Genomic DNA, 12,055 nt, shown 5'->3' on the forward strand with positions numbered 1-12,055 from the left:
ACGATGTCGTCGTGTTTTCCTCAAGCTTCGGCAAGCATGTGCAGCGCCTTGAAGTGGCACTTCAAGCTATCAAGACCTCTGGACTCACCCTGAAACCATAAAAGTGCCGCTTCGCGTATGAGGAGCTCTTGTTCCTGGGAAACTTGATTAGGAAGTCTGAAGTCCATCCGGACCCACGGAAAACGGCCGCCATCGCTGATTTCTCTCAGCCCACTGACAAGAAAGCTGTACGCCAATTCCTCGGATTATGCATCTATTACAAGCGTTTCACAGATCAGCGAGCTAACTCACCTCACGAAAACCGACGTCGAATTCAGGTCGGAAGCGGCACGAGAAGAAGCATTTCAGGAATTTAAACGACGTCTCCAGAGATGACCGATACTTGCGCGTTTCTACGAATACACTGAAACAGAAGTATATGCTGACGCAAGCAGTGTAGGACTTCGCAGCGTCTTTTTGCAAAGGACTGACGCTGTGGAAAGGGTTATCAGTTATGCTAGCTGGAAGCTATCCAAGGCGAAGCCAACTATTCTACAACAGAGAAGGAGTGCTTTGCCATCATCTGGGCAGCGTCAAAGTTCCGCCTCTACCTCTACGGCAGGCCTTTCAAAATTGTGAGCAACCACCACGCCTTGTGTTGGCTAGCTAACTTTAAAAACCCTTTGGGTCGCCTCGCACGGTGGAGCCTCAGACTTCAAGAATTTGACGTGACTGTCGTCTACAAGTCTGGAAGAAAACACTCTGACGCCGACTAATTGTCTCGTGCCCCCATCGACCCACCGCCGCCCGATGACCTAAATGGGGACGGCTTCTTAGTAACGATAACTGCTGACGACTTCGCCGAGCAATAGCGAGCTGACCCAGAACTCAGGAGCCTTGTGGAATACCTCGAGAGTAACAGCGCGACTTTTCCGAATGTTTTCAAGAGTAGACTGGAACGGAGTTTTCTTAAAGAACATCTTGCCTCTTCGAGCCAACCACCCTCTCCTGGTTCTTTTAGCAGTGAGACCAGAAGTACTTGAGGCCCTACACAACGACCCGAGGACTGGACACCTCGGTGTTTCTCATACGCTTGCAAGAATACAGGAAAAGTACTACCGGGCACGGTTTGCCGCTGACGTCACTTGTTGGGTCAGAACCTGCCAAGACTGTCGGCGACAAAACACACACCGCCGACTAGTCCAGCCGGACTTCTCCAGCTCATCAAGCCACCTCGCCGGCCGTTCCAGCAAATCGGCATGAACTTGCTGGGGCTATTCCCGACGTCGAATTCCAGAAACAAATGGATCATCGTAGCTACTGACTGCCTCACGCGCTACGCCCAGACAAAGGCCCTGCCCAAAAGCAGTGCCTCCGAGGTAGCAAAGTTCTTTATCGAAAACATCGTCCTGTGTCACGAAGCTCCACAGGTTCTCATTACTGACAAAGGTACGGCCTTTACGGCGGACCTAACCCAGGTGACCCTGCGGTACAGCCTGACAAGGTATCGCCAGACTACCGCCTACAATCCACAGACCAATGGCCTCACTGAACGTCTTAATAAGACTATCACTGATATGCTGGCCATGTACGTCGACGTCGAATATAACACGTGGGATGCAATACTTCTGTACATGACCTTCGCGTAACACTGCCGTCCAAGAAACGACTCAAACGACGGCGTACAAGTTGGTGTATGGAAAGAGCCCGGCCACGATGCTCGACCCCATATTACCCAACGTCAGCGACGAAGAAAACGTAGTGACTGTCTACCTCCAGCGCATCAAAGAAGCTCGACAATTCGCCCGGCTCTGCATCAAACAGCCACAGACGACCGACAGCCACCGTTACAATCTTTGACGACGCTTTGTGCAATACCAACCCAATGAATGTGTTTGGGTATGGACGCCGATACGTCGACATGGACTCAGCGAAAAACTCCTGCAGCCATTCTTCAGACTATACAGGGTAGTTCGACATCTCAGCCAACTCGACTTTTCGGTCACGATTGTGACTTGAAGTCGTCCATGTCGCATGCCTCAAAGCATTTAATGTGTGTTAATGAGCTGAAAGAGTGGATTTTTTCGTTCTTATTGCTGTAACTTGATTTATTGCTTTCATTTTCTTGCATTATTATTATCATACTTTCATTTTCTGTTAAAGTATCAGGACAATGCGTTTTTAGAGGGGTGCAATGCCACGTTTTTTCATCAAGTTTTGTTATTGCCCCGTTACACTGTATGCATAATTCTCAACGCAAACCGTGCCTGCAGTGTTCGAGAAGCTTTGAAACTGTAGTAGATCATTTCGTTAAGATCACGCCCACTTTGCAAACATTACAGATTATCCTGGAACCTATGTGGCCGCTAGCGATAAAGCTAGAATATTCGACAACACGTGTATAAATGCCACCGCGCTTCACTTCTTGTCTGTTGATCGACAGCCGACACTCTGTTTGCCTCTATGAGTGCCCGTGTATTGCTGCAATCTGACCTTCAGTTTCCTAGTCACATGTTCGGCCGAATAAACAGTTTCATCTTAGCATCGACTCTACTCCCTTCGTCCACGTCACGACCCCGTGACAATATTCCTTGCCTGCCCAGCCTCATTCAGCATCGCCATTTTGAAAATGATATGTTATGCTATTTCAGGGCGGACTGTTGCGTGATTTTGTTGCGCAGTCATATTTGGCATTTTGTAGAAGCCATGAACCAACTTGCCAACTTGCTCTGAACCAACTTATATTGTTAAATTGTTTGATACTGTGTTAAACTGCTACAGTGCAACAAGGAAAAGGACAAGATAGCTGATCTGACCGGAAAAAGGAACTGACTGCGGTGCTCATTTCGTGCTCTGTTCCTTTTGGCCGGCACAGCTTTTTTTTTTTGTTGCACTGTACCAGTTTAATGGGAGATGGTACTCGAAAAAAAAGTTTTTTTAACCTGTAGCATAGGGCAAGGAAATGTTTGCTGTTTGTATAAGTTTTATGCTGATTTCAAGTGTGTAATCAGTTTTACAATAAGTTGCATAATTTTTGTTTTGTAACTTAGAAGTGTGGCAGTTTGGGCTAGTTGGTAGGACATGATGACAGTTATAGCGCGAGAATAGAAGTCTCCTTCTTGGCTCTTTGTCGTCATTCTGCTCTCGCACTATAACTATCGTCGTTTTGTATTGTATCGCGATAATGTGTAAAATATTCCTTTTTAGACAAACTTTTTATGCCACTTAACTTTTATAATTATGAGCCATTAATGACTCATATTAACCACAGAATGCAATTAACTTCATCATGATAGTGTGTATATCAAGATAGTGTGTTGCCAACTAACAACTGGTTAGTTGTTAGTCGGCGCTCGTTTGTATTGCGTGTTTCCCGTCTATTGTCTCATTTGTGTGGTGCCTTCCCAATGCTATAAACCAATTTGCCCAGATCAAAGTCTTACTGCAGATATATGCTTTTTAAAATGATTTCTTCCATTAGGAGAGCTTTGGTATTATGGTTATTTTGAGCATGTGGTTTTTGTTAACTCGTGCTAAATGCAATGGCCAAAAGCAAAGTAAAAATTTCTGGGGGACTCTAGACAATGAGTCTTTCTAGTTTTTAATAGCCACCTTGTTCTCTTCAAAGGTGATTTTAGCCCATTTAAAGTATAGCTACTGTCTTGATTTTTTTTTTCTGTCATGAAAGTAGAGGAAGAAAACTTGTGGAAGCAAGCAAAATAAAAAAAATATGTAATTTTGGAAGGCACTTGCATTTTTTCAGTAGCATCTGGCCTTAAGAATGGTGAACCAGTTTGCCCTATCCTAAAAATTTGTATATTTGATACTAGTCCTATTTTTCAAGAAAGGCTAGTTGGTAGTGTTAGATGATATGTGCAAATTATGGAAGTAGACAAAAGCAGTTAAGGAATTAGGTTGAAAATGTAGAAAAGGAATGGCGGAAACAATCTCTGTTTCTGTCATTCCTTTTTTTCTTTCAGTTATTATTTATTTGCTTTTGTATGCAATTGTAGTGCATACATAGCCATTTTTTACCCTTCATCATAATGATGTCCCAATGAACCAAGCAAGTCACTAGATGAAGACCGCAAGTCAACTTGTCAAAACAGGCTCAGACTGAGGCTTCTGTTGTTCACCCGCTGTTTGTCACTATGTTAACATAAAGCACATGTAGAAGTATGCACAATGGATCCTGGTGCTCTTCTATGTTGCCCCTGTAATCTTTCTTTTTGATGCAGGTGACGCCAACCGAGCAGACTGGACCCCCCAGTAGTGCGGTGACAGGGCTCTGGTCAATGTCACAGCTGAACTATAAGCAGCTTAGTATGAATGTATATACTAAAATTCTAGAAGTGTTTGGACAGGAAGAGTGCCCAGACTGTGGTCGTCTCTTTCATAGTCGCATCGACTTGGATCCCCACCGCCTTACTCATACAGATGACAAGCCATTCAAGTGTTCCAAATGCCCTTATTCTTCTGGCGCTAAGGTTGGTTGGTTCTCTCCCATACTTCTTTTTTCCTTGCTTGTGGCATTCTTAACAATTCATGAGGTAACATCCCAGCTTCGGTGTCCTCATTTCTGGGAAAAGGAATGCAGTAAAAGTCTTGCATATACAGGCTTAAGTGTTCAAGTGCACATTAAAGGGACTTCAAGTGGTTGAGGTTGATACTAAGACTCCACCCCCTGCAGGACTTTTTGTAACCAAGCTGTGGTACTGAGATATAAAGCTTCATCCGTTATTATTTTTCGTGGCATTTAAATTAGTGATTTGTTTGTACCTTGCTCAATCATAGAACTGTCATCCTAGTTGAAATTTGTGTAAGCACACATGTTCACTCAATCAAAGCCACAAATTTTGCACCAGGTGAGTGACAAAATTCTCTTAGCGTAGTTTGCAAAATTTTCTTAGCGTTCGGTTTTTATGCCCATTGCCAATCGACGAATTGTAGAATTGTGCGTTGTATTTGGGGCTGATTCATAGTTTGTGACTTAAGCCTTGGCATGGGGCTTACTGTACTTTTTTGCTTACAACCTGCACCCCTAACTTTAACATTATAAAAAGAAAAAAGATACGCATATATCCCCTGCTTGTAAGAGATACCTTATTTTTTAAGCATATTTTTCTGTTTTTGGATGCACTGTGTAAGAAAATACTGTATTTGCTGGTTTTCTTGCCTTTGTGTTTTCTTTTTGTTTCAATATTTTCTGCATTTTCTTATTCTGGTTTTTACAAGCCAGTAAATATAATTTAGATATATTAGGCTCAGCATGAGGGATCTGAGGCCAACACTGTACTTTTCTTTCTATTTTTTAAAGGACAACTTGAAGAGACACCAGGAGACCGCACATGAAGGACGCACCTTTCCTTGTGAGCGATGTGACTTTGTGGCACAGTCTCGGAGCTCACTATTCCAGCACCGTCACAAGCACACTAATGGGGGTCAAGGCCGGTGTCCAGTGTGCCAGCGACAGTTTCCATCCTGGCGCATTCTGCGCCAGCACTTGCTCTCCCAGCACCCTGATGCGCAGCAGTTGTTTAAAGTATGTTGCAATTTATGCTAGTATAGTGTTTCAGTCATGATTCGTGTACTTCCGTGGGCCTCTGTTCATGAACTGTGAAGGTTCACTTTATACATTTAAGAAAATAGCATGCAAGATCATTGTTCATAAGAGGGCAAAAAAACTTTAGGGTTTCTAAGCTTGTCTTTGTTCAGTAATACAGTAATAGCTTACATGAAGGGTTTCATCAGGTACTGCTCAGAATTTAAGGGGTGGACATCTTGAGAGGGGGTAAAAGGATGAGATATTTAGTTCGTTATTTTCGAACGTCTGATTTTCTTCACATCTCTGCAATTCAATTCTGGTCATGCATATCTGGCATCTCCAACGGGCATAGAAAGTAGAAGCTAGATATTTGTGTTCTACCTCTGGCACTAGAGCTGGCAATCTTAAAACCACGAGGCCACCTGTTCAGACTCTTATTTACATAATGAAGTAGTGGTAGGTATAGCTTCCTAATGTTACCTGCACAAAGTTGCTAATTGTTGGTTCCTTACGCACACATCTCCAAGGAATAAATCAATGTGGTGGGTCATCTACGAAAAGCGGTGGGTTGTGAAACAGAGTGGTAGATTGCAATTCCACTGCCACCCGCCATGGAGAAAATACTGCTGTACATCTATTTGAGCGTGTAATATCAGCCTGACTTGAGGTAGAATCGATACAATGAACTAGGATGTAGATACCTAAAGCTGGAGAATGAAATGAAGCTCAATTTTATTCTAATCTTCATACTATTCTACTTTTTTTTTTACTCTTTTCTTCCCAATTTCTTTCTCCTCTTGTTAGTTGTAAGAAATTATTCTGCTTCAGGTACCTGGTGGTGGCCCTCCACGGGTGATGGCGCGTCTAGGACGGCGCACCTACAAGTGCCCATACTGTGGTCGTGTATTTCATCGTTCAAGCTCTGATCTTCAGAAACACATGTGGATCCATGAAGGTGTAAAGCCATTTCGATGCCCAGACTGTCCATACCAGTGTCGCAGCCGCAATAATCTCAATGTTCACCGTCTTACGCACTCCAACGACAAGCCACACCTTTGTGATCAGTGTGGTAAAGGGTACAAGTCCAAGGCTGCCCTGCGCTTGCATACACGGTAGGTGCTGTTATAATTTCCCAAATGCCGTGTCAAAAACAAAAAACATAGATTTTATCCAAATATGTAACAGTAGTATTGTTAAATTGAGGGGGGACATGAAATTGAGAATACGTGTTTTTAATGGGTGTGAAGTGATGAGTTCTTGCATGCACATGTGTTTCTTTTTTATGTAGACATCTAAACTAAAATATCTAGTGAGCTATTTATTGTAGTTGAATCTAGTGAGCTATTTATTGTAGTTGAGATACAACACTATATATACTCCCGTTGTCGTCCAGAAATTAAGTGGACATAAATTCATGAATATCTTTTCTTAAGCATATCCACAAAAACCCATTCTGGGCTGTGAAGCTATTGGCTTCATTATTATTTAAATAAGCACATAGAATTTTTTTTAAATTTCTGTACATATTGCCTTACTATTATATTTCTACGAAAAGCCAATTATAAAAACCTGTATGATGTGTAGACAGATATGAACAGCTTCATGGCATTCACCGATGTTTCGGCATCCAAGTGAAAGGACAAAGTGGTTTTATCTTTAGCCGCTGTGATATGGCAAAGGGATGACTGACAGCAACTGCACAAGATATAAAAGCTGAGAAAATAGAGCTCAGAAAAGAGCTGCTTTCAGTTTCATTGAAGAAATGCAGGTTTGTGCATAGCTTGAGAGCAACTCTCTCCTTGTTTCAATAATGCCTAGGTAGCGGTACTGTGCCAAGGGGAAGCTGAAAGACTTGCTATTTCTGAAGCCTGATTTTCTCATAGTTTTCGATGACGACACACTTGTAAGGTGCTTTTGTCTCAAATTCTACTGCTTATTTTGTCCTAATATTTCACAACTTAAATGATGGTCTGAGGATTGCAAATAATAATAAATTAAAAAGTAAAACATTTTGACCAAAGTGACCATTTTTATTGCCACATTCCCCCTTAATTCTAAATGGAACTATGGTGTTGTTTTCTTCTAGCCTGCGTGTGGTCTTCTACAGTAGAGCCATTGTGATTGGGGCTTTAACACACATTGGTGATCTTTCTTTTCTTTTGTAAAGCTTGCCAAATTTGCTTCCTCATAGACACACTGACCATATAAAGAAAAGTTTGGGTTTCTGTTTGACTAAGAATTTACCCTCTTCTTAAACAGGAAGGGCTGGAAGAAAGACTTGTTTGTAAAGATCTATGGCTCTTTTAAATCTGTATTATGTGCTGTGATCATGGATTGTGAAATTCTTTCATGAACAGAGCAGGGCTGCATTATCAACTGGATTTTTTGTGTACAGCATTGAAACTTTGATAAAGCAAGTGTCACCCCCCACCCCCAATCGATGGAGCACATATGTTTGCTAATACAGATGTCTACAAATACATCACACCTTGCTGTCTTTAGTTCATATGCTGCAATTTGCATGGGCTACATTTCGTATGCTGCAATTTGCAGCATACGAAATGGGCTTTAAATTTTCTCATTCAAGCCAGGACTTTGTGAAGCTGCTTAGAAAAGACATTGTCACAATCGAACTGAGTGTAGCAGAAGTATGAACTATCATGACGCGTGACAGTGCGAGTAAGTGATTGGTTAGGGAGCTGTAATTCATCTTGACAACCATATTGTCACGTGCTACAAAAGGTCTTCAACTAGGAAGAACTGAGCCGGCAGGGAGACGCACCGAAAACTGGCAAGATGGCTGCTTCAATAATCAACAACTAGCCAGAGCACGCGTTGCCCCAGAAAATCGTCTTCCATTCTCGCGGGCAGCCATGGCTTGCGCTCGCCGTAACTAGCGGCCAAGTGGCATTATTCCCCCTCTGAGATAAAAAGACATCACTCTAATGCTCGGAAAGTACAAAAGCAAAGTCGGGGCGAACCAACAGGAAATATGCACATACTCAAAAACAGCGACATGGTTCATGCACTGTCGCACTACCGCGTGAATACGGCTTCAGGCGCACCACGTGGACAATCTCCGAGGATTGCCTTCGCCGTCGTGGCGAGAAGGCGCTGTCAGGGACTATCTCGTAGTTCACATCGCTCACGCGTCGCAAGACTTTGTATGGTCCGAAGTAGCGACTGAGCAGTTTTTCTGACAATCCCTGGCATCGGACTGGAGCCCACACCCAAACTTGATCGCCTGGATGGTATTCAACTTGTCGATGGCGAGCGTTGTAGCGGCATGCGTCTGTACTCTGCTGGTGCGTAATGTGTAGGCGTGCTAACTGGCGTGCTTCTTCGGCGTACTGGGCAAGCTGCACCGCGTCAGGAGTGATGAAAGCATCGCATCGAGCATGGTCTGGACCTCATGTTCATAGACAAGACGGAAAGGCGTGAATCGCGTAGTTTCCTGGACGGCAGTATTGTATGCGAATGTGACCTACGGTAGCACCTGGTCCCAGGTCTTATGCTGGACATCTACGTACATAGATAACATGTCAGCGATGGTCTTGTTGAGTGGCTCTGTCAAGCCGTTGCTCTGCGGATGATATGCCGTGGTCTTGCGATGGCTCGTGTAGCTGAGCTTGAATACGTCATGAATGAGCTGGGCCGTCAATGCTGTTCCTCTGTCTGTGATTACGCACGACGAGGCGCCATGTCGAAGAACGATCTGGTTCACAAAGAATTGGGCGACGTCAGAAGCCGTAGCGCATTGTAGTTTGTTTCGGCGTACTTCGTCAAATAGTCGGTGGCTACTACGATCCACTTGTTGCCGACAGATGATAGCAGAAAGGGCCCCAGTAAATCCATTCCTATTTGATCAAATGGCGCTCTGGGTGGTTCTATTGGTTGAAGAAGCCCCACGGGCTTTAGTGGTGGGGATTTGCGGCATTGACATTCCCGGCAGCTTTTCACGTATCGCTTAACTGATGCAGAAAGCTTTGGCCAGTAGTATGCTTGTCGAACTCGAGCGAGAGTTCGAGAGGAACCTAAGTGACCAGATGTGGGCTCATCGTGGCAGGCAAGAAGAATGTCGTCACACATGTCAGTTAGCACAACTAGAAGATATCTCTCATTGCCGTTGGAGTGTTTCTTATACAGGACCCCATCTCACAGACGGAACGACGACAGACTTCGAGAAATACATTGAGGTATGGACGAATTGCATCCTTCAAGGTTTTCGATAACTGCGCGAATTTCATCGTCCGCACACTGTTGCGTAATCAGATCTGTTGTAGTAAGAGCCCCAAGGAAACCATCGTCATCCTCGGTGTCGTGGCCACAAACTTCGACAGGTGCACGAAATAATGAATCAGCATCTTCGTGCTTGCGGCCCCGATCTGTAAGCGATCGTGAAATCGTATTCCTGCAGACGAAGACTCCACCGTGCCAGTCGCCCTTACGGGTCCCGTAGGTTGGCTAACCAGAACGAATGATGGTCGGTCACTACCTTGAAGTGGCGTCCGTAAAGGTAAGGCCTAAATTTCATCGTGGCCCATACAACAACAAGGCACTCTTTCTCTGACGTGGAGTAGTTGACCTCGGCACGGGAAAGAATGCGGCTAGAGTACGCTATCACTCGCTCTGTGCCCTCTTGTTGTTGTACGAGGACAGCACCAAGACCCACGTTGCTGGCGTCAGTATGAATTTCAGTATCAGCGTCTTGGTCAAAGTGAGCGAGGACTGGTGGTGTCTGCAAACGCTCCCGTAGTTCAGAGAAAGCTGCGCCCTTTTCTTCCTCCCCGACGAATGGAACATCACGAGTGAGTCGAGTGAGCGGTTCAGCAATCCTAGAAAAATTGGCTATAAAGCGGCGATAGTACGCGCAGAGCCCTAGAAAGCGACGCACTGCCTTCTTATCATGTGGAACAGGAAACGAGGCCACGGCGGTACTTTTGTCAGAGTCTGGTCGAATACCATCCACACTGACAACATGGCCGAGAAACTTAAGTTCCTTGTAGCCGAAGTGGCATTTTTCTGGCTTCAGTGTCAGGTTAGCAGAGCGGAGCGCTTCCAGCACATTGTGCAGACACTTCAGGTGCTCCTCAAAGGTGGCAGAAAACACGACAACATCATCGAGGTAAACTAAGCAGGTGTGCCACTTTAGACCGGTAAGAACAGTGTCCATCATTCTCTGGAATGTTGAAGGTGCAGAACAGAGGCCGAAGGGAAGCACTTTGAATTCATATAGGCCATCTGGTGTAACGAAGGTGGTTTTTTCACGATCTCGTTCATCAACTTTGATCTGCCCTTAGCCACTTTTCAAGTCTATCGATGAAAAACACTTGGCCCGCCGCAGTCTGTCGAGGGAATCGTCGATGCGAGGCAGCGGATAGACGTCTTTTTTAGTCACGCTGTTAAGTTTCCTGTAGTCCACGCAGAAGTGCAGAGATCCATCTTTTTTTCTTCACGAGCATGACTGGAGATGACCAGGCACTTTTCGAAAGTTGGATAATGTCATCTTGCAACATCTCTTTGACTTGAGCATTTATAACGTCACGTTCCTTTGCCGAAACGCGGTAAGGGTGTTGTTTTATGGGCAAAGCGTCGTTATACGTAATTATTCAGTGTTTGGTGATCGGTGTCTGACGAACCTTCGAGGTGGACGTGAAGCACTCTTTAAATTAATATAGCAGTTCACGTAGTTCAGTCTGTTGTTGTTCCGAGAGGGTCGAGTTGACATCAACTTTTCCAAGTAGTGAAGTCACGTCACTTGGTGTCGGTCGAAGCTCGTCGTTGGCTGATGTAGATGAGAAGCATTCAGAAATGTCTGCGATAGGGTAGGCGAAAGCGATGGCAGTGTCACGAAACAGGTGCCGGTACTCGTTACTGAAATTAGTCACAAGTAGGGCAGAGTGTCCGTCATAAAGTGTGACGAGGCTGCGTGCAGCGCAGACACCTAGCGCGAACAAAAGGGTCAAGTTGCCTTCGGCGACAACCTCACCATCCCATAGCTTGTCAGATACCTCATCAGCTAGGACGCTTGAACGCGCAGGCAACGTGATGTTGTTGGCACAAACGCGCAGCATGCTGTCACGGATGTCGTCAGGTTTGTCGGAGGATCCAGCTGTCGAAAACGTCACGGTATGCTCTCGAAGATCGATAATAGCGCCGTGCTCCTGCAAAAAGTCGACTCCGAGGATTAGGTCTCGGGAACAGTCACAAAGTACGAGGCAGCTGGCGAGAAACGTACGTCCCCAAATGCTCACTCTGATAGTGCACATGCCGATTGGGGTGACTACGTGCCCGCCGGCAGTACGAATTTGTGCTTCGTATCAAGGCGTTACAACTTTATGTGCGCTGCTAGTTTCCTGCTTATGATCGAGTAGTCCGTACCTGTGTTCAATAATGCACTAACGTCGTGGTGACCGTCGACTGCCACATGTATATCCAGAGAAAATCTGCTTCTGGCTTTCGTCGCTGTCGTCGGGGAATCGCTTTGTGTCCGTGCTTGCGTCGGTGGGAGGCATTGCTTGCATAGTGTGA

The 12,055-nt window shown here is 44.9% G+C and overlaps 1 protein-coding gene across 4 annotated transcripts in view; it reads left to right on the forward strand.

The window, feature by feature from the left end:
• Positions 1-12,055, forward strand: part of LOC119176427 (zinc finger protein ZFAT) — a 158,199-nt gene that overhangs the window by 71,060 nt on the left and 75,084 nt on the right. For all 4 annotated transcript variants that reach the window (XM_037427690.2, XM_037427688.2, XM_075877667.1 and 1 more), the window contains exons 14-16: positions 4,218-4,466; positions 5,297-5,521; positions 6,353-6,636. In XM_037427690.2, the coding sequence (XP_037283587.1) occupies positions 4,218-4,466; positions 5,297-5,521; positions 6,353-6,636 (758 nt within the window). The remainder of the gene's footprint in view (positions 1-4,217; positions 4,467-5,296; positions 5,522-6,352; positions 6,637-12,055) is intronic.

This window comes from Rhipicephalus microplus, chromosome X (assembly GCF_043290135.1).
Source record: "Rhipicephalus microplus isolate Deutch F79 chromosome X, USDA_Rmic, whole genome shotgun sequence".
NCBI classification, from domain to species: Eukaryota; Metazoa; Arthropoda; class Arachnida; order Ixodida; family Ixodidae; genus Rhipicephalus; species Rhipicephalus microplus.